Here is a 23,523-nt window from a genome sequence, read left to right on the forward strand (position 1 = left end):
GTTATTCTAGGGGTTATTCGCTCATCATGAATCATGTTTATCATTCTTCCGCATCTGTTTCGTTATCAGACCACAATCTTTGGAATACGACTTGAACCCGGATTACGAATTCCAATTCAAACAAACTTGCAGTTGAAAATCTATAATTAAGTGTAATCGGTTATTGGATACATGAAGTTAAAAGATAATTATAACAAAATGTAAACTAGTACAAAAATAAATTATATTTGGAAAGTTCGCAGCAATGTATGCATGCTGCACCTCCCCGGAGCTGAAATCTTTTCTTCCGTTTCCAATAAGTTTATGTTATTTGGTTATTGATTTGTTCAAGTCCAATAAGAAGTCTCTTGCATTAACGCGCACTTTATATTCAATGCTCCGATTTAGTAGTTTTTCTTATATTTTTCATGTAAGAACAGTTTAGAAAAATATGCAACCATGTTTAGAGTAGATTTGTATTTCGTCGTAGAGTTCAGTTCATCAAGATTGAGATCATAGTAAATTCTAGTGTTCTAAACTCGTGGAATTACTCGTTACTTTGAATAGTTTTGTGAGGTAAGGTGGAATGTTTTAAGAATCACTACATATTCGTAAGAAGACGGCGGTCTAAAGAATAGGGCCAAATCTTAACAACTAGCCTAGTACGGTTGGAGCCAAAACAGAAATTTCTGGAAGCTACTATCAATGATTATTTTTTATAAAAACTATACTAGCCGAGAAATAACTTCGCCATCAGCGATATAACGCTAACACTATGCCTAATAAATATTGGATACATGGAATAAATAATATCATTGTGAGTCAAAATAACGATCAATATGAAACACGTTCATAGTTCTATCGAATATAAACATTCTAATAAGCTTTTTATCATAATCAAGAGGAATGTGCAATTTTATAAGTTGTTTGACTTTAATCCTACATCGAGTTGCAAATGAGACACAACAAATGATCTACTGGCTAATAATGTTCGTAAGAAGTATGAGAATGTCGCACAGCTCTACCACTATCGCTGCCAATGCCTGTTGCCTGTTCCAAGAGAATTGACTCGTACCATTCGCCGTCGCTCTTGGTTCACTCCGATGGGGTAAGGTCACGCTCCTTCTCGTTTTCGGTCAGTATCTGCTGCAGTAGATCCCAAACAGGCTCGAACACCTTTTTGCAGCCCACGTTCGTCAGGTTCAGGTAGTCGAACATATCGTGATGGCTGATGGTACCGTCACTCTGTATCAGGCCCGAGTCGACGCAAACAATCTGCACCTTGTTCATTCCGACGCAGCGTTCCTTGAGAAGCTGATTGACGGCACGGTTTTTGTCTCGGAGTGCGTTCGGCTGGTGCCCACGGGGAAGAAGAGTCTGAAAGCGATATAAATTATATTAGTACTAGCTTTTTTTTTTATTTCTTTATTAAAGAGGCTTGCAGCCCAAGGCTGGATCACCTCTGGAGAGGGAGATTAGTACTAGCTGACTCGGTGAGTTTCGTCTCATCTGAAGTTTAATGAATCAGAAATAAGGCATATAAGACAAAATAAATATAAAACAGATTGTAAGAAAAATTTATTCATCGGAAATATTTAACTTTAATTTTCAGAGCTTCTCGCTCATCATACATTTTTCATTTTTCGTGGAACTTTTCGTGTGGTCTACAGGATGCAGGATATTTTAGTGAAAGTAACCTCATCTATACGCAAGGCATTATGATGCTGTGTACCGTACTCAAAGTTTTACGCAAAGTGTTCCTTGCCCGCATCAGGAGAATATCCCTACGATTCCCTGGCGGCAGCATGCTGGATTCTGTGCCGAAAGATCATGTATGAACTGTATTATCAGGCTCCGTATTATTCTAATGCATGTCAGCAAATTTCAAGAGTACCTCTTTATGGTATAACGTGGTATTACAATATATTTAAGGCATCTAAGACGCAAAAAAGTTCCTTAGAAAATCATCAGTCTCATCGAGCCCTTCTCTTGCAGAGTGCTGCAAACCTAGGTCCTCCGATCCTATCCGGGTCATAGTTGGTGTAAAGCAAGTAGGTATGTATTCTATAAACGCTACCGTTCTTCATCGTAGTCGACGTAATATGAATGGGTGCAATTGACCGCGCCTAGTCGTTGCTCTTCTAGGCAGCTTTTCAGAGTGCCTCAGATGCAAAGTAGGCTCAATGTTTTTTTTATTTTAATGGTGCCAATTAAAATGCATTGATGTAAATTAGACCTCTTCATGTTTTCAAAAAGTATCCAAAGTTTAATCGGTCAGCCCAGAATCACAATCCTTATGCTAAAATAAGCCTTCTGTGAAATTTTCAGCTAATTCGGATAACATTTCGAGGTGGCTCAAGTCGATTTAGTGTTTTTTAGCTATTTTCAATTTTGAAAAAAATCTAACGGGAGATAGAATCGCAAAAAATTATCGAAACAAGCTCTAAATGGATGCTTTTGGTGTGCTCTAAAAGTCTTGTGAACATTGCGATTCGTTCCGTTTGGGAAGATCCATAAAGTACGTCACGCAAAATATGGCGATTTTCAACCCCCCCTCCCCCTTTGTCACACTTTTTGTATTAAACTTCTAAAATTTTTGTATGAGTCGTCACGCTGCTCGGAACCCCCCCTCCCCCCTAGGAGCGTGACGTACTTTGTGGATGGCCCCTTTGCGTTTTGACCATGTAAAAGTGATTTCAAGTTTTTAAGTACATAAAAACACTGTTTCCCCTAAAACATTCAAAATGATCAAAACATGTGATCTATAGCCTTTCTTATGTGATATTTTCAATATACTTTATAAAGCACGAGAAAGGCATCATCGCTGCTAGGTGGGTTAATCTGGGTTTTTAGATAAGGAAACATTTGATGAAACAGACATAGTTATAGTTTTTGGCTGCTTCTTACTACAATGACATAGTTAGGAGGAAAAGAAAGTGTTTTCGATAGCGTGAGAGTAGGCGTGAAAGCTGGTTTTGTATGCTCCAATATAAGATGCGTGGAGGGTCCGTCATAGAAGCGAGGTAAGAAAAGTATTTGCAATCGTCAAACCATTCTTTCAAGTGATTTTTACTCACTTTTACTCACAAAAAAGACTTTGATACGGAAACCTTGGATTCGCTCAAATTTGAACGAAAACCGCTTTGGGATCAAAGATTGAAGGTGTATCGGAATAAAGTAATTGCGGAGATGCTCTGGCGGCAGATTTCTTTGGTGACGTGATGAGCTATACTGCCGCTAACCGCAAGTCGAGCACATATTTATATGGACGCCATATACAGATGTGCTCAACTTGCGGTTAGCGGCAGTATAACGGTTCAACAATTTTTGGCGGACGAATTAAAAAAGAAGTCATTACAGAACCAGTTCTTGAATATAAAATGCGAAATATCCCGGCAGGGTGATCAGGCGATGAAGCATCGCTGGGCTACAAGACGTACACGACTTGGCCGCATTTCGAATCAAAGCTTTTTTTAAAAAACCACATAAAGCTACGAAAATCTGGTGGAAATTTTTAGCTCAATGGTTACGAGGATCCCAGGAACGGGAGTGTATAGCAGAAGATCAAAATGAGTACGTTGAGATTTCGGATACATCAGAAATCGACTATGAAAATGATATACGACCACAGCGCCAAGCCTGCAAGAGAAGCACACAGCAGTAAATGATCAACATCGAGGCAAAGAAATTGAAGCTTCTGGAACAAAAGGTATCTAATATGGGAGTTCTACCAGTCAAATAATTCAAGCAGGTTTGATAAGTTTAAAAATTATTAGTTTATTGATGTTACTACTACAACGGCTTGATAACGAATGAGCTCCTCACTTCAGTTTCTCTCTATTTATACCCTGACATGAAGAGTCATTGCATACTGTGATTTGTTTACAGCAACATGGCACACTGCGTTGTACACCAGCATAACGTCAACATCTAAAGGTGTGCCAGGCGAGGATGAGGATGAAGCATTCTTTAAAAGCTTACTGCTCCATCTTCAGAAACAGCAGGCGGAAAAAACTGGAGTCTCGCATGAAGCAGGTTTGAAATTTGGGTTATAAATTTATTTTACCGAAATAATAGATTTCCAGATGATCTGAGCCAGAGTCAAGATGTCTTCAGAGCTTTAAGCTCTGTGGATAACGATACGATCCAGCACTCTATGCCAATTCGGCGGTCGAATAACTCTTTCGATACTCCGCTTCCTTCTAGTGGCCCACGATATCATGAATCCCCGGCTACAAGACAGTAGACTAGCCCAAGAATACGCGCAGCAGCTGGAAGTGGCACTCCCAACGGAAGAGCAGCTAGGCGCAGCGTCTCTTGAAGATGGCTGGAGAGATATTCGATCCGCCATTGGTAGCACCGCAACCGCTGCACTTGGCACGGTGCCCCCGGATCAGAGAAACGACTGGTATGACGGCGAATGTGAGCAGTTAGTAGAAGAGAAGAATGCAGCATGGGCGAGATTGCTGTAACACCGCACGAGGGCGAACGAGGCACGATATAAACAGACGCGGAACAGACAAAACTCGATTTTCCGGAGGAAAAAGCGTCAGCAGGAAGATCCAGACCGTGAAGAGACGGAGCAACTGTACCGCGCTAATGACGCACGAAAGTTCTATGAGAAGTTGAACCGTTCACGTAAGGGCCACGTGCCACAGCCCGATATGTGCAAGGACATAAACGGGAACCTTCTTACAAACGAGCGTGAGGTGATCCAAAGGTGGCGGCAGCACTACGAAGAGCACCTGAACTTCGATGTGGCAGACAACGGTGGCGGCATGGTAATGAACCTAGGAGCAAGCGCGCCGGACATGCGACTTCCGGCTCCGAACCTCTAGGAAATCCAGGAGGAGATCGGCCGGCTGAAAAACAACAAAGCCCCTGGAGTTAACCAACTACCATGAGAGCTGTTTAAACACGGTGGTGAGGCACTGGCTAGAGCGCTGCACTGGGTGATTACCAAGGTTTGGGAGGATGAGGTTCTACCGCAGGAGTGGATGGAGGGTGTCGTGTGTCCCATCTACAAAAAGGGCGATAAGCTGGATTGTAGCAACTACCACGCAATCACATTGCTGAACGCCGCCTACAAGGTACTCTCCCAAATTTTATGCCGTCGATTAACACCAATTGCAAGAGAGTTCGTGGAGCAGTACCAGGCGGGATTTATGGGTGAACGCTCTACCACAGAGCAGGTGTTCGCCATACGTCGGTTATTGCAGAAATGCCGCGAATACAACGTGCCCACACATCATCTATTTATCGACTTCAAAGCCGCATATGATACAATCGATCGGGACCAGCTATGGCAGCTAATGCACGAAAACGGATTTCCAGATAAACTGATACGGTTGATCAAGGCGACGATGGATCGGGTGATGTGCGTAGTTCGAGTTTCAGGGGCATTCTCGAGTCCCTTCGAAATGCGTAGGTGATGGTGATGGCAAGGTGATGGTCTTTCGTGTCTGCTATTCAACATCGCTTTAGAGGGAGTAATACGAAGGGCAGGGATTGACACGAGTGGTACGATTTTCACGAAGTCCGTCCAGTTATTTGGTTTCGCCGACGACATTGATATCACCACGAGTTTGTATCGGTGGTGACGAAATCGAGGTGGTTGAAGAATTCGTGTACTTGGGCTCACTGGTGACCGCCGATAACGATGCCAGCAGAGAAATTCGGAGGCGCATAGTGGCTGGAAATCGTACGTACTTTGGACTCCGTAAGACGCTCCGATCGAATAGAGATCGCCGCCGTACCAAACTGACTATCTACAAAACGCTTATAAGACAGGTAGTTCTCTACGGACACGAGGCCTGGACGATGCTCTTGGAGGACCAACGCGCACTGGGAGTTTTTGAAAGGAAAATGTTGCGTACCATTTATGGTGGAGTGCAGATGGCGGACGGTACGTGGAGGAGGCGAATGAACCACGAGTTGCATCAGCTGTTGGGAGAACCATCCATCGTTCACACTGCGAAAATCGGAAGACTGCGGTGGGCCGGGCACGTAGCAAGAATGTCGGACAGTAATCCGGTGAAAATGGTTCTCGACAACGATCCGACGAGAACAAGAAGGCGAGGTGCACAGCGGGCAAGGTGGACCGATCAGGTGGAGGAGATTTGCGGATCCTCCGCAGACTGCGTGGTTGGCGAAGTGCAGCCATGGACTGAGCTGAATGGAGAAGACTTTTATGTGCAGCACAGGCCACTCCGGCCTTAGTCTGATAATAAAAAGTTAAACTAGGGTATCGGACCCTTTTTGCAGCACCTCCTATTTCCGTCCGCAACGTGAGTTTCTACGGCGTCGTCCAGCGCGGTGTGCTTTTGGGCTCTCCCTTTTTGTACGGTATATCGCACCAGTTTGGCTCAAAAAGTAGAGCCGGAGCATCGGCCGTGACCGCGGTCGAAAGAAATGCGTAGTGTGTGAAGTATAGTGAATATGTAGTGCATAAAAAGTGATATACATACACGCGCATGTTTGTGCAAGCATATAGGATGATCGATTGTAAGCAAGGGCAATGCAATAAGGCATTTTATGAGACAGATCGAAACAGCTGTTTTTCTCGTGTTTATCTACTTTGACAATTAGTGGGAGACCGTTTGTTTGGTTATTTCGCGCTGAACATTCCAATGAGTTGGATCATCAATTCTACCTATTTTACTTCGCGGTTTATAGAGCTTAAGAACAAAGCTTTTCATACGATTTCCAATACGTGTTGATAGATTATTCATACCATTGCATTCCTTTTTTTTTCGAGAGTTGACCAGTTGTAGTCTTAACAGACTGGTATCTCGGCTGGGCTCTCCATGTGATACACAATACTAGCAGACGACTCAAGCTATGTTGCTCACTAGGTCACTGCGGTCTGGGTTCGTATTGTGATCATACCGATACATTTTCCTTCCCGCAGTCTGTCAGTTTAAAAACAAATAATAATAATAATGAAAGCTCATCACGCGCATGAATGTTTTCCGAATAATTAACATGTAAAGTTGATTTAATGTTTTCTTGGAGCCGACATTCAATACCGAATAGTAGTCTATGTTGACAACGGGTGGTACTGATGCCATCTCCAAGTAAAGGCCGTTCTACAGCGATTAACGCAACGGCGCATCTTGACAGTAATTCTGTATTCTTTGTCAAAACGCGTCACCGCGCCCACCACCGCAGCCGAGCCATAACACTTTGATGTAATGTGATGGGATCATACTAGTGGACTTTGTTTCAACATGGAATAATTTAAATGGTATCGTAAATATACAATAAATTAATTTAAGTACTATTGCAATAAATCGACATATTAATCTGAGAGCTTCCATTATTTTGGCGGTTGATCAAGATTATGGCGTCATATCCTTTACAGTACTGTCTGATATCATAAATTTCAGTAGTCAAATGGTCATGTTCTATTTCGCTCTTCAAAATTCAAGTCTTTAAAGTCTGGTCCAAGATTCAGTTATCAATGGTATGGTAATGCTTCATTGCATCTATTTCCTAGCTAAATAAATGAATTTTACAATTATGAAGCATTGATTTATATGAATAACATCATTAAAAATATGTACTACTCGTTGGATAGTCATTTCTATTATTGTGAGTTGTATAATTAATGTAAAACACTACTTGTCTTCTATATTTTAGATCTGTTATTGTCATTGTGTTGTTGTCGGTTGTATGTCTGTTATGTTTCAACATAAAGGTCTTTTATAACTTTGTCTTATTAGTGTTTTAGTTAACTACAAAATAATTGTTGAGTATTGCCTTACAAATCCTATGTCCTTCTTCTATCTATCAATATCTGATTTCTCCTTTTATGAATCTCTTTCTCTCTTTTATAATCTCAACCTCCACTTTTTTCTTCTGTCTCTCTTCTATCTCAGATTTTCAATTCAATATTTTTCTATCCAATAGTACAGTAAACTTCTACCTTGGCTGCTCTAAACCATTTCTGAAACAAAAATTAAAAAATAAAATTCTGTTTAATTACTGAATCTAAAATGTTCAATATTATTATTTCATTTTGTGATCAATCTATTTTTTTAATCCTACGTTTTTTCTTGGCTGATTTCTGGTTTGCTATGACATTACTATTTTGAATTTTTCAATCTGATGTAAATCCTGATAAGTCTAAATAGTTCTCCACTCCCAATTGATAACATTCTGAAAATTGAATGTTTCTAAATTACAAAGTAGACTTCTCAATTTCAATCTATATTACAACCTATCCTATCCTACCTATGGCCACGCGTTGGCTTCGCTACTTCCAGTTGTCGAGAAATTGATTAATTTCCCGACCCCTTGGAGAGTGCTAATGAGCCCTAGCGGATCCTCCATGTAAAGAGCTATACCTGATAAGTATGCCGGGACATACGATCAGGGGATCAGTCTGCAAAGCAGCCGATCCACTGTGAATCGTTAGAGGCGCACTGAAGTGCTCCAAATGTGATATGATACACAGATGAATATTATCTTCAGTACCGTCAACCCCCGTGACCTTGGCTAGGGAATATTATAACTACAACATTGAACATAAAACTCATCCAAGTTAGTTTATTTTAAAAATGATTGAATTTTCTTGTTGATAAAAACGGAATAATTTTGTTGACGAAATCGGAGCGTGATAAAATCGGAACATATCTGTAATCTAAACGTTACTCAATTATTAATTATTCTATTTTAGTTTATTTCTTAGATGAATCTTTTTTTTCCGAAGGGCTGTTTTCATACCACGTGGACAGATGTCGAACATCTTTAGATGTGTACTTCCCTCCATCAGCGTACATATCTGATCATGCAATTTTTCATTAATTTTTGTTACCCATGGACATTTTTACTACCCCTCTACTCGCTAAGTTGTCCACATGGTATAGCTTTTGGATATTGGATTTGACGAAAAAATTCATCATAAGCCATAATCTTAATCAATATGAAATATTAAAACGCTTGTGATCCAATGTGCTTATTCAAACCCGGACTTTCGCCATGGAACACTTTGAGAGAGCAGAAAATTCATTTAATCACCGCCTCTTTTCTTTTTCTATTTTGTTCCGATTGCGCGCTCTTCAACGCATGCGCTGTTTAAAGCGGTATGGGTTACCTACTCGGTAGGCACCAAACCGATGTGCTTTTCTGCATCGGCACCAAACCGTGCACTGCAAACGATGAACGCTTTGGCTACCTATACATCGCCGATTGCGGTTAAGGCGGATGACCTACACATACAAAATAATGCGTGTATGATGCATGGCAAACCGTTCTCTGCTGAAAGTGCACGTGATGGACAACCTGTGGCGGTGCGTCGTCGTTTCGGTATCGTGGAGTAAAATATAACGCGCCCCCATCGTAGCATTTCGGTTGCCTCATATCACATGTCGCCTGTAAAAATTTCGTGCATATTTTACGATTATGTATTTATACTCAATCGTTAAATTTGTACTAAACATATGACAAATGCACATGATCCAAGTATTTGTATAAGAATGACAAGAAATCTATTGAGAGTTTAAATGTTAGGGACAAATTTGCTACCTGTGCAGGGCACAGGTTGCACATGCGGACGCGACGCCTCTGGCATTAATCCGTCAAAAATTGTAATTGTACCATTCACTAGGAAAAGGAAACTTGATCTAAAAGCTCTAAAGCTTGGAGGACTAGAAATTCAGCTTAGTGAACAGGTCAAATACCTGGGAGTCATTCTGGATTCTAAACTGAACTGGAATGCTCATATTGTGTGCGATCGGTAAGGCAACTACCCAGGTAACCATTAGCACTTTATTTCGCCTTTTCGGCTATATAGGGCTATTATAGAGCCAGTATGAAGTTTGTTAGCTCTGTGGTAGCCTTATAGTCGCACGTATGGCTTATTTTAATGCTTATGGTTACCTGGGTAGTGCCTTCTGGATATGCTCTAAAATATTTGGAAGAAAATGGGGCTCAAGACCAAAAATGATAAAGTGGATTTATACTTCCATCACAGACAAACAGACATAACACTCGTCAAATTTTCATCGTTTACTGATTTACTGGTCAATTCAAATAATCAGTAGTGGCAAATCGAACACTTATGGCGCACGCATCGTTTTTGCCCGAGTTTGACGTTTGCTCACTACCGCCATCTGGTTTATGGTTTGCCCAACTAACTGAAATCAACAGATGTCGTTAGTGTTTGAACGACGATGAATTCGATGAGTAAATGTTCAATGTGTTATGTCTGTTTGTCTGTGCCTCCATTATTCGTCCAAAACTGACATATGCTGCTCTTGTATGGTGGCCAAAAACAAAAGAGGCTACTGCACAGAAGAAGCTGACAAAACTGCAAAGGTTAGTGTCCATTGCCATAACGGAAGCGATGCGTAGCACCCCTTCAAAATCTTTAGATGCAATTCTTAATCTGCTACCATTGTATGAATTCGAGCAGTTAGAAGCGGAAAAGAATATGCAAAAACTTAAACGATTGAAGTTATTCAAGTCAGGCGATTTAGTGGGCCACTTGAGTATCTCACAAAATTTTCAATATGGGCCAGTGATGAATATGAGTGGAGACTGGATGAAACCTGTGGAGAACTATGACATTCCTTATTACATACGTGAGCCATCACGTATGGACTGGGAAGTCGGAGGTCCCACTGTTCGGGACGGTTCCATAAAATTCTACACAGATGGCTCAAAAATAGGAACAAAAACGGGAGCAGGATATCGGGATATCGATCTCAGTGGCAATGGGAAACTATCCAACGGTGTTCCAAGCGGAGACTTTTGCTATAATGAAATGTGCTAATATCTGTGTAGAGAAGAAATATAGATATGCAAATATTTGTATCTTCACAGATAGTCAAGCGGCACTCAAAGCATTGAGTAGCTTTAAATGTACATCGAAACTTGTCTGGGGCTGCATTCTTTCATTGGGAAAAGTGTGCCAAGAGAACTCCGTAAATCTGTACTGGGTTCCAGGGCACTGTGGCATTGAAGGTAATGAAAAGGCAGACGAGTTTGCAAAACGAGGTTCAAACACACAGTTTATTGGCCCAGAACCTTTCTGCGGTATATCATACTGTACTATAAAAATGGAATTGAAATCCTGAGAAGCACAAAGGTTGATGACCAACTGATTGGTTGCCGAAAAGTGTGCTCAATCAAAGAGATTTATAATTCCCAATGTTAAAGGAACCGAAAAGCTCTTGGAGCTCAGCAAGAGAGCTCTTTGCACCTTCACTGGCCTAATAACCGGACACTGCCCGAGCAGATAACACTTGAACAATATTGCCCAGATTCAGTATGATATCTGTCGTTTCTGTAACATGGAACGTGAAACCTCGGAACACCTGCTTTGCAGTTGTGATGCATTGTACAAAGGTAGATCTAAATTTCTAAATAGTGGCTTTATGCAACCAGGAGATATTTGGACTGCAAATCTTGGAAAGGTAGTGGGTTTTATTAACTCAATTATACCGGACTGGGAAAAGACGCGTCTTAGGTTGTTTACTTGACAAATGGTGATCACCCTACAAGATGCGAATACATAGTTAAGAGTAATCAGGGGTATACCACAAAAGTTCAACTCAATGGACGCAGTGGTTCTACGCCCTAACAAAAAAAAAACAAAAAAAAAATGGAGCATTTCCTGTTGAAAATTCGAAAAATTCGGAAGTATCTCTTGAGACAGTTCATTAGATTTTTCCGGCGAAATAAAAAGATTCTCCCGTTAATGTCCTAAAAATATCCTGGATAAAAAAAAAACTTTACGTTACGAACGTAATATAGGGTTTCTTACTCCATTCCCGGCCGAACATGCGTACGACTGCATTATTTAATTGATATTTATGACAGGAAGCAACTTTTCCTAAATTTTGTGAGCTGTATAATACAGGCATACCTCGATAGTACGTACCCTCGATAGTGCGTACCCTCGATAGTACGTACCCTCGATTGTACGTACAACTTACCTAAAACTATTTTTTTTTGCTTTAGTTTTCTGAACTATTTTAGTTGAAATTTTAATATATTTTAATCTTTGCACATGCGTGGGGCCCTTCATAAGCTACGTAATAATTTGACATATGATTTAACCCTTTCGGGACGTTTGGGTCATATATGCTCAGCGTTTTAGATTGGTTGTGAAATATCACAGATGAAAGCTAAGTCCCCACTTTCTTCAGCAAAAATAGACACCAGGCTTTACAGGAAAAATATCAGAGGCCAAGTTTGATCATACCGTGGAGATCCAGATATCCTGAACCTTGGTAAGCTTCTGCATCTGAGAGCATAGAGATGATTCGAAAATGTTTGGATTGTTTGATAATTCATAACACTCAATCAAGTTGAGTCATCCTGATTGTTGAGACAGTGATCTGTTTTCAGAAATACGAGATGTTCAAGGTTCTCCAAAGCGTTTTCCAGTTGAACCCAAGGTTTTTCAGCCCAAACACATAGGAAAATACAACTCCGTCACTATTTCGTTCTAGAAATTGGTTAGGTATGCCCGAATGAGCTCAAAACTGCAACAAAGGTAGTTGATATGTTAAAGATCAATTCCCCAGAACATTATACGTGTATTAAATGAACTTTTATAAAGTTTTTGCTTGATGCATTGGGAGTTGGATTGAGAAATTTGAAATTCATTTAATGCCATGAAAAACATTCGCATGCAATCAAAGGTTTGACGCGCGCTCAAACATATGTAAATACACACGCGAGTTCCTCCAGGATTTTTCCGCAAGTTCTTACAGGAATTCCTCCACAAGTTCACCGAGGAATCCCTCCGCTAGTTCCTCCAGAATTTCGACTAGTACGCATAGGAGTTACTCAAGAAATGTCTCCGTGAGTTCTTTCAAAAATTCCTCTGAACATCCATCTTAAATTATTGCCAAGTACTTCTCCGTTAATTCATTCGTATATACTCAAAAAAAATCTTGATTTTTTCAACAATTCACTTAGGCATTCACGTAGGCACACGTCTGCTATTCCAGAACATTCTCTCTGAAGTTACTCCAGATATTTCATTGAGATCTTTTCATTAATTACTTCGAGGCCTTTGGGGCTGTCCATATACCACGTGGACACGTTTTGATAAGTTTTTCGATAACCCCCTCCCTCAGCGTGGACAATTGCTAATACACATTTTCAAAAAAAAAATGTATGGGCCGTGGATTTTTTTTCTTTGGAAATTCTCCCGCAAATTAATTCCTTTGCAAATTCAACTGGCTATTTCTCCAGATATTCTTCCGAAAATTTCCTCAAAACTCATTTGGAATATCCTCCTAAAATTTCCACTGCAATTCCTCAGGAAATTAATTAAGAAATTCTCCTAGAAGATCCCGGCGGAATTCACAATATTTAAGCCGGTACTTCCCCAAAAATATCCATTCAAAAACCCTTCGGGATTTTCCGAGAATTTTTTAAAGTAATTCACAGCAATATCTTAAAACAACAACCCCGGAAAATCTTCTAGAAACTCTCCCGCTTTTTCTTTTATCAAGATTTTTCCCGAAAACTACCTCCAGAATTCTTCCAGAAATCTCTTTAGGAGCCGTACACATATTACGTAAGCACTTAATGGGGGAAGGGGGGTCGGTCAATATCTTACGCTCCATATAAATAAAAAATCGTTTGTATGAAAAAAATCTTACATGGGGGGAGGGGGGGTTGAAAAACCCAGAAAAATTGCTTACGTAATAAGTGTACGACCCCAGAAATTCGTTTGACAGATTCTTCAAGAATTCATCCATGAAGAACTGCTCCATGAAGCTCCTTTTCAGGAAGAATTTTTGTGGGAGTATCAGGAATTCTCAAATGATTTCCTGGAGAATTTTCTGAAATAATCCCAGGAGGATTTTTTGAGATAAATTTTTGATGAATTTTCCGATGGAGAAACTCCTAGAAGAATATCTGAAACAAATCTATGAGATAAGCAATTTTCAGAGGAAAATATTTTGAATTTCCAAACTAATTTTGAATAAAGTAATGAAATAATTTCAGACAAAAGACAAAAAGACAAAAGAAATTCTAGTATTTCAGGGGGGCATGCTAGAGCAATTCCTTAGTCTCCTGAAGGACAATTCCAATATTTTCAATAAACGTATCTTTATGTTTGGCCGAGAATATGTTTAATTGAAAGGGATCTAGTGGCCATGTTACCAAAAATATTTTCTCACGTCGCAGTTTTTGTTCAGAGTTCAGCTCCACGCTAATTGCAGTTGTGAGTAGATCGCCATCCAGTGATTTAGATGTAAAGACTCAATTCGTGGGGCTGAGTTGATCGGTATATGAACGTCGTCCTGTCAAACATTTGTTTTCTATGAAATATAATATATATTATAGTCTTTTTGTTAAACCTTAGGAGGAAGGCAAAACTAAAAATTCTAAAGACGAGAAAATTAAAATAACTTAGAAAGTTATCCCTTTTTTATATCTTCGAAATCAATCTTGTTATCTTTATACTCATCTTATTAAATTGCGAATCATTTTAAAGGTTTCTCCAAAACAACGCAATGCGACTGTTTGTATAGCTGGCAGTGTGTCGCATTGATAAGGAAGCGTCAATAAAGCCAATAGAGTCGCAACGACAGTGACAGTTCAGGGCAACCTTAAGCTCTTCATTCCCATAAAATCTATAGGGTAAATCCATAAAATACGCCACCAAAAATGTAGTGATCTGTCAACCACCCTCAATCGTCGCTTTTTGCAGTAACATATATAATAGAGTGGGGCGTCATGGTCATTTTTTCAAATCAATGGTTTTTCGAAGCCATTCTGGGTCCTGAACAACTGTGCAGAATTTGGGACCGATTGGTTGCTTCCTCGCTTTCCGCATCGCGTTTGAAGTTTGTATGGAAATTAGTATGGGAGAACGTATATTTTTGCATTTCTACTACTAGAGGCTTCAGTTCATCGTAAACCAAGTGGCACATTGCGTTAAAGTATAACCCAAAGGATGTCGAAAAACTTTGCTGAAGAAGGCACGTTGCTGGAACGTCTACGAAAAAAGTTATAACGCTTAGAACATTGAGTGTTCAAACCGTATGCAAAAAATCGTTTATTCTGCCAGCACTGCCGTACTACGTAGACCAATAATTTACCTGAGTGTTATTTCAAAATAATTGATTTTATAGGGCTTTAGAGCTAATGGGAGGTATCCGGAATCATTTCACAAAGAATAAAATCCGACAAGAAGGAAGATGGGTTTTGCCCTTCGAGAGCCATAGGTTGTCCGGTAGTGCTGGCAGAAACATTGATTTCTTGCATACGGTTTACACAATCAATTTTCGAATCGTAATAACATTTTTTGTAGACCTTCCAGCTACGTACCTTCTTCGGCAAAGTCTTTCGGCATCTTCCAGACTAGATGCTACCGTATTGAGTCACGTGATTGATGATAAATTGAAGCCGCTAAGAGCAAAAATGTAAAAAAGTACGTTTTCCCATACTAATCTCCATGTAATTTTAAAACGCGATGCGGCATGCGAGGTTGCAACCAATCGAGTCCATATTTTGCACAGTTGATTGGGGTCCCAAAACGATTCTGAAAAACCTTGATCTCACTTGATCGAACGAAGTTTGCGTTTTTCCATACAACTGCGCCCCACTCTAATATATAATTATGTACGATGTGTAACATATCTTTGAAACATTACTCCTACAAATTTCACGTAATTTATGGATGTTCCGAAGCATTAAAATCTTATATTCCGTGAAAAAATAGCCTCACATTTACACAGATGATGTTTTTGCTCATGCTACATGTGGGCACCATTTCAAAAAAAAGCTGGGTCCTATTGGTCCGTTTTGTACTATATGAAATCTCGCTTAACTTTTCAAAAGGACCTATGTAACATTTTTTTCATGAATAAATTAGAGCACTGCAATCAGAAGCTTTCATGTTGTTCTGTTGATTGCGCTATTCAAATTAATTCACGAAAAAATGTTACTTAAGTCCTTTTGAAAAATTAAGCGAGAAATACAAATATGTTTGGAGTACAGAATCTTCTATCGATATTTTTTCTTCTGGATGGTTTTATAAACATTCTGCTATTTCTAAATAAACAAAAAGGCGAAACATTTTTTTGTTCAGATTTTTTTTTGCTTCGATAGTACGTACACTAAAATTTCGGAGGTGTGCGTACTATCGAGGTATGCCTGTACTGCATTGGGGTTCACTTCTGCTTAAAAAATAGCTATTCGTGCTAAATATCGTTCAAAAAAGCTTTTATTTGATTCAAATTAACGAAGTGCAGCACCCATTTGAGTCTGAACGATTGCCATTCAGGCACACATAAAACCAGTTCCCGGCCTAAGAAAAATTTCACTCAATTTCTCAACATTTTACTCTCATTCTCTCTCGGAACGGTAGAAAATGCGACGTAAACAAAAATATGCACGTCCCACGACAACAAGATGCCAGATGTTATTATTCATAATCATCTTTATTTGGTTGAGAAGATATATTTACTCATCCAAATTTCTTCCAAATACTTAAAAACAATATTTTTTCACCTTTTGAAATCGAGAGAATTATAATTAACATGATAGCGTCAACGTATTAGACAGTTTTCCTATTAACGATGAAGGATCATATCAAGGCAAAATTTTCAAAACGACTTATCTGCTTTTGTAAACAAAGATTCAAACGTCGATTTCACGAATCTAATAGCACTTCGACACAAACCAATACCATCATCAGGTAGCCGAATCCTTCACCTACCTATTGGTAGTGTTTGTTTGCATCGGAGTGCTATCATGTTCGCCAAATCGACGTTCGAATCTTTGTTTACAAAAGCAGATAAGTCGTTTTCAAAATTTTGTCTTGATATGATACCGTTTTGTAAAAGTGGAAAGAATCACTCCGGCTCAGTGGTGTGGCAAAGGAGAGCGAAATTTTGAAATCTACATTTTTATTTTCTACAATTGGATCAATTAGGAGTAGAACAAGTGGTTGAAAAATATTGAGTATTGTGCGAAATAAATGGGAGACTTTTAAAAAATTATCAATCATAAACCTACGGCTTCCGAACAGTATAAATCATTAGTTTTCTGTGCAGTGAGTCGGGAACCGGGTCCATAGGCCCAAGTAGTGATTTACCCTATAAATCGCCAAGCCTTCGCCGACCAAAATTATGATAAACGCCGCCAAAAATTTTCGGATCAGCGCTGACCTCTAATGGGCCAAACACAATGCGTACGTTTGCGTGCGTTTTGACAGTTTTCTCATGGGAAAACTGTCAAACCGCACGCAAACGTATCCATTGTGTTTGGCCCATAACGGTAGTCAGAATCCATGAACGGACCAACGGGATATTTTTTAAAGTAAACTACGTATAAGGGGAAGACTCGGATACAGGGTGCAAAATGAAAATTTCAAAATTGGGGACCGTCACGAAATCATGTAAGATTTGTACCATTAATAGAGTATCAACGCTAAACTATTGAAAATTTTAGTTCTTTCATGCTTCATGCGTCTCCTATGCAGCGCGTTTTAATCCGTGGCAATTGCAGCCCGCTGGCATCCCTATCTCACACAATAGGTTTGTTTTGCAGCCAACATTGCGCGAGCGTATCCCACTGACAGTTCTGTATCCTAATGAAAATCAAATGTGATGTTTGTAAACAAAACACATACTATCATGAATTTTAAACTGAGATGTTGGCTGCAAAAATATGGCGTCGTGCCACCCACCTGGGTAATTGCCTACTTTAAGGGTATTATCAATTGTTGAACTTGGGTGTATGAATGGAGTGGCCCAGCTGCTAGACAGTGGGTCCCAGCTCCCTCACATAGTGGAAGATGCTGCTAAAGCTGGGTAGTAGTGTTGGTGGGGTGGGATAGTTCCTTTTCTTCTATACAGAGTGGAATTATTGGTTCAGTGTACTATATTTGGTTTTACTTAGCTTACGTCGAGCGGTTGTGTCTTGTATACAGCCCCAAAATATTTAAATTTCATATAACTAGATAAGCAAAACACATAACTATTTGAGCAAAAGTTAAATTTTCAGCGACAACAAAAATGGCTCGATTATCAGGAGGGTTCGATTATCTGGAGTAAATTTTTTTTCAACACCCTGGATAATCGAGTCCGGCCTGTATTGTTTGTTTTCTGGGATCGTTACCCGCCCCTTCCTCACAAATCTGCAAACAGACACCGGAGGAGGTTAACTCAGGTAGTGTGGGGATGGGCTTACCCGACCCACTAAAACGTATTCCCCGACCCGCAATTAAGAAATGCCTATGTTAACGCACTCGACGTTATAACACAACATCAGCTTAAAGGGTGGTAACCTCATTGTATCGCCAATGATGCCCGTTGGCATGCATAATCGCCGTGGCTCGTGAAATTGAGCTTACCGTCGATCATCACGCCCCGATGCTTTATTGACCTCACAGAGTTAACTGTGCAGGTCCCTACTTTTATCCTCGCTTGCTTCAACCCATGGCGATTATGCACTACAACGATCTCGGTCTTGTGATGTGCAAGGGATAACCTCCTTGAGTTGAGTCATTCCTCGATTCTGCCCGTCGCATATGAAGCCTTCAGTTCGACTTCAACGAGAGTGTCACCCGTCACTTCTAGCATTACGTCATCCGCGAAGCCTTCTATTTGTACACCGGCCGGGAGACTTAAGCGTAATGTTCCGTCATACATGATATTCCACAGAACCGGTCCGAGGATCGATCCCTGTGGAACGCACGCTGACACTTCTATCGACTGCTGACCAACGTCGGTGTCATATGTCAACACCCTATTCTGAAAATAACTTCTCAGTATCCTCCACAGATAATCCGGAACCCTCATGCCCAGATAGCATTGTTAAACGCATTCTTTACATCAAGTGTAATATATGCGCAGTACCTAATACCTCGCCCGTTCAAACCACGCGCTACCTTTGCCGTATCCGTTACCGACCGAATTGCTTCGATGGTAGAACGGCCTTTACGGAAACCATAATGGTTGCTAGATAAGCTACCAGCATACTCCGTATAGTCCGACAATCTATTCAGGATCATCTTCTCTAGCAACTTCCCAGCTGAGTCGAGTAGGCAAATTGGTCTGTATGCTGAAGGATCTCTCGGCGGTTTGCGGCTTCGGCAATGGCACCAATTTCCTCCGTTTCCAACGGTCTGCGAAGTTTCCTTCAACCAGGCATCGTTGTAGGCATAAACATATCTGGATAAGCAAGAATGGTTCTTGCAGCTACGAAAAGCTCTTTGATACTCACTCACGGTACCACGTCGACTGACTCATACGGTGTAGCGGGCCAGTTCAAAGATTCATGATACGGTGGTTGTTTTACTTCTTCCTTAAACCCTCACTTGCGCATTCTAAGAATTTGATGCGTGGAAACTACACCCAATATTGTTTTACCCGGTTGGTATTCTTCAATTTGCCGATTAACCTGATCTTTCACAGCTTTTTAAATACCACCTGAAATTTCTTTGATTTTTTGTGATTTTTTTCATGAGGTTAACTCATAGTTTCATTAACACTAAAGGTCTTAACCCACCCGTGTAAAAAAGAACTGGGTGTAACTATCCTGAAATTGGAGTAATCATTGTGGAAGTGCTGAATGAACACTAAGCTGCGAGGCGCCAATGTACCAGTGGGGGATGCAATGGCAATTAGAAGAAGAGTTCTTACGATCTTTGCTTGTACCCGTGCCTTCGTTTTACTTTTGATCCGTTTGCGGAAAAAAAAATCCGACAAGCGGTGGTAAGCCTGCAAGGGCACCCTTCCGAAAGAAAAACCTCTTAGAAGGTCACTTCTCCACGCTCAGCCATGAACATTAAATAAAACAAGAGGAGAGGGAAATCTCTGAATTCTCCACTTGCTTAAAAAAACAAGGTTCAAGGCCGGCATGCCTAAGCGCGGGAAAATCGAAGGAAGCTTTCCTATTTCCTTTCCTATCGAATGTGGATGTTCCATTCATACTCCAGCTGGTTGTGCTCGAGGGCTTGAAATGTCAAAAAGTCTTCAAAGATTTAATTTCGAATTTTCCGCCGAACATTTCCCCGAAGAAACTGGGGACATTATTTCTCATTGCTATGGGCGGGGTCTTTATACAGCTGTACTACAGATCGAACTGTAGCGTTGGTGCCGTCTCGAACAATAGCAACTGCCGCAGTATGGAGACTATTGTGATGCTATGGACACTAAGCTCGCCCTGGCAATGATGGACACCGCGAGCAAGCTGTGGATCCCTGTGTGGTCAGACAGATAATTAGAGGGATCAATGAGGCTCATACGTAATGGTCTAAATTTCCTGTCCTGTGCGTAGCCTTTCATAAGTGAGTTAGCGAGTTGGGTCAAAATGACGTAGCGACTTGCGCATATGTTTTTCTGTGAAAGTACTATCGATTCGATAGTCTCCCCCTGATGTACTTTCATTGGAGATTGCCAGGCAAGGAGATTCAAGACTAGTGCCGAAATGCTTTGGACTTAAAAACCTTAAATTGAATCTGTTCTTTTACTTTTTCTGTTCTTTTACTTGCAAGGTTGAGACCATTTATGTGTTTTTACATTTGTTTTCACCAGTGAATATTGTGTTTTGGGCCCTTCTAAGAACTAATATAAAATCAAATTCCAAAGGTCCTTTTTTAACGTCTCATTAACAGGCAAGCGAAATTCGAACCGTAGTTACGTGCAGAAAGTACCATCAACTAAACTAACACCCTTCGTCTACTTACCGGAATCACGATATACACGTCGGCCAGCTTGCTCCGGATGGTCTTCACCAGTTCCAACAGTCCCTCGGTCACCTCCTCAGCGCTGTCGCTAATATTATTCGTTCCAACATGCAGCACGATCGCCTTTGGCCTCACGTTTTCCAGCTCGCCGTTCTGCAGTCTCCAGAGCACGTTCTGGGTCCGGTCGTTTCGTATGCTGAAATTCAAACAATGCATCGGCACAAAGTGACTGTTCCAGTATTCAGTGAACTGCAGCGCTTCCAGAATGCAATCTCCGACAAACATCACGTCCGGATCTTTCTCCTTGCATTCCTGCACGAACCGCTTGTGCACACTGAGCCACCGGTCGTCACCGTCCAGATCCTTGCAGATGGTGGGAATCGTCGTCGAGGTCATTCCGTTTGTTCCAATGCGTAGGATTTAACAGCGTAAACAGCGCTTTTCGAGTAGTGAAATTCGATTTGGTGGGGGAAGAAATTTGCAGCCGTAGAAAAAAAAATCGTTTGTAAACACGACCAGAAGCTACGTTTCTTTTGACTAAATATCAATGCAGCCGTCAATATGGGTTCTTAATGTAATGGAATAAGCACTTATTTAATGTGCTGCGATACACAACGGACCAGGAAAGGAACTTTTTCAAGTGAGCAGCAGCAGCACCACAATTTTTCTTCCAGCACTTGTCGTCACGGTCGTCACCCTTTTTGTCGTCGTCTGCTTGTCATCCGCCTTCGCTTTTGTGACTGTCATCCGCGGCCTGACAGTAAGCACGAAGGTACACGGAGATCCAAAACAATCCAAAATTAGGTCGTTTTCACCCATCTTGACAGCTAAGTGCAACCACTCAAAATTGAGTTATTCGCATAGTACTTAATTTTGAGTTATATTGCAAACACTTCAGTTCAGGTGATTTTTACTTTTCCCCAAAGAGTCGATTTTGGTTGAAATTTACTAAAAATCGGGTTTTGTTGTAGGCATTTCAGACGAAATATTGTATGCTATTTGTTCTTTATATTTAAAAAATCAAAAGTCAATTGTATACTGATTTATTCGCGTATTATAAAAAAATGTTTGCATGATAAAACAACACTAATTATTTCCCAGATCTTGCGCCGCCCGAAGTGCTGCTGCCGTTATTTCGATAAGGTTGTTTGAGTCGTATTTTGAAGTCTGTAAAAAGAAAGATTTAACGAATTAAAGCAAGAATGAAACGCAAACAGAATCTATAAAATTATTTTTATTTCTGCGTATCAAGATTTTCAACCCGAAGCTGGCTCATCTCGTATATGGAATTAAAAAAATAGGTTTAACTTATCGACTTACCTTCAATGAAAACGCCACATTGAAATCACGTCCGGATGTCCGACCTCCATGAGGCACTGCGGTAGTTATTCTATTCGGCGAATCCATACTAATGCATCCGGAAAATGACACCGCACTGGTACGGAAGATATTGTCCATATCCCGAAACATAGTGAGGCGCTCACATCCGAACGAGTTTTAGAGAGAGCCAGCAAAATCCATGGGCCCGTTGCCGGTATCGAAAAGGTTAGGTTTTCCTTCATGTAGCACTCTATAGAACTTGATAATATTGTCTGTTTCCTTGGTAACAAAACGCGCCGACCATTTTTTAGGCACTATCAAAATCGTCGCCAACATCTTTATTCTAAAATTATGTTAGTTTTATTAGTAAATAATGTTAATCTGCATTAAAAACAGGGCTCGATTTTGGGAAATAATGTGATTATTGAGTATATAAAATTTTGTTCACAGTTGATTTGACAGATCTTATGGCCATTTCTGCTGGCGACGATTTTGGCGTCAATTTGTTTTGCGACGATTTCAAATCGTCGCGGCCGATAAGGTGGGAAATTGATAATACATATGAAATGAAATGAAAATTCATAATCAACTATAGTTCTAACTTACCTGTTTTAAAGCAATTTCAATTTCGGTTGAATCAAGCTTGACTATAGTATACTGTATACAGATTTTTTTTCACATTAGATTTGATTAAATACATTTTGTTCTTTGATTTGATTCATGACAAGAAAATTTTCATCCAAAACCAAGTTATATCCCAACACGTCATTTTGGGTACTTTCATATGAGCAAATTTATTCAAAAGGGAGTAATTCAGGAAGACTTTAGAATAAAGTTAAAAGCACCCATCTACCAAAATAAAATTATATCCAAAATGGGGGTGTTGGAAGAGTACTCAATTTTGAGCACTTTCAAACTCCATTTTGGATAGTTTCAAATTTCAGTGTAGGTGAAATCGGGTAGGTGAAATGCAACCAGGAAGCACAATGATGCAGTGCCATCTGAATGTGAGTAAAGAAACTTCCGACCGTACACTGTAAAAATAATAGAGGTAATAAACTATAGAGGACGACTAAATACCAAATTTTCAAAACGACTTATCTGCTTTTGCAAACAAAGATTCAAACGTCGATTTGTCGAATCAGAGAGCACTCTCACGCAAACCAACACCATCAACAGATGGCCGATGTCTTCAATTATGTGCTGATGGCGCTGGCACAGACAAACAGACGTAACACTAGAAAAATTACCATCGACCATGACTTCAACGATCCATTTGAATTTGATTGATTGCGCAATTCACAACTAGAGGCGCTAGTGTCGTAATCCTTCGGGTTTGACATTTCACTCCAGCGCCTTCTGGTGACGATGTCATACGAAACATCGTTTCGTGTAACATGCTCGCAAGATGGTGGTAGAGTAGTTGATGATGGAATTTTCAGAAACATGTTCAAGCTGTTACGTCTGCAAGATGGTGGTAGAGTAGTTGATGATGGAATTTTCAGAAACATGTTCAAGCTGTTACGTCTGTTTGTCTGTGTGTAGAGCTTCTG

The 23,523-nt window shown here is 40.3% G+C and overlaps 1 protein-coding gene and 1 long non-coding RNA gene across 2 annotated transcripts; both read right to left on the reverse strand.

The window, feature by feature from the left end:
- Window positions 1-437: 437 nt before the first annotated feature.
- LOC134211992 (platelet-activating factor acetylhydrolase IB subunit beta homolog) lies at window positions 438-21,364 on the reverse strand. The gene is made up of 2 exons (XM_062689446.1): window positions 20,651-21,364; window positions 438-1,356 (listed from the first exon to the last, which is right to left on the reverse strand). The coding sequence occupies exons 1-2, from the start codon at window positions 21,044-21,046 to the stop codon at window positions 1,075-1,077; spliced, it is 678 nt and encodes a 225-aa protein (XP_062545430.1). The 5' UTR covers window positions 21,047-21,364; the 3' UTR covers window positions 438-1,074.
- A 377-nt stretch (window positions 21,365-21,741) lies between these two features.
- LOC134212000 (uncharacterized) lies at window positions 21,742-22,843 on the reverse strand. Its single transcript, XR_009979176.1, has 3 exons — window positions 22,577-22,843; window positions 21,971-22,228; window positions 21,742-21,817 (listed from the first exon to the last, which is right to left on the reverse strand). It is a non-coding gene; the product is annotated as an uncharacterized LOC134212000 (long non-coding RNA).
- Between the last annotated feature and the right edge of the window lie 680 nt (window positions 22,844-23,523).

Source organism: Armigeres subalbatus, chromosome 1, assembly GCF_024139115.2.
Source record: "Armigeres subalbatus isolate Guangzhou_Male chromosome 1, GZ_Asu_2, whole genome shotgun sequence".
Lineage (NCBI taxonomy): Eukaryota > Metazoa > Arthropoda > Insecta > Diptera > Culicidae > Armigeres > Armigeres subalbatus.

Bases quoted from the DNA above. Each gene is read 5' to 3' on its own strand.
- LOC134211992 (XM_062689446.1), bottom strand. From the start codon at position 21,046: ATGACCTCGACGACGATTCCCACCATCTGCAAGGATCTGGACGGTGAC. The intron at 1,357-20,650 runs GTAAGTAGACGA...TATCGCTTTCAG, and splicing joins ACGTGTATATCGTGATTCCG to ACTCTTCTTCCCCGTGGGCA.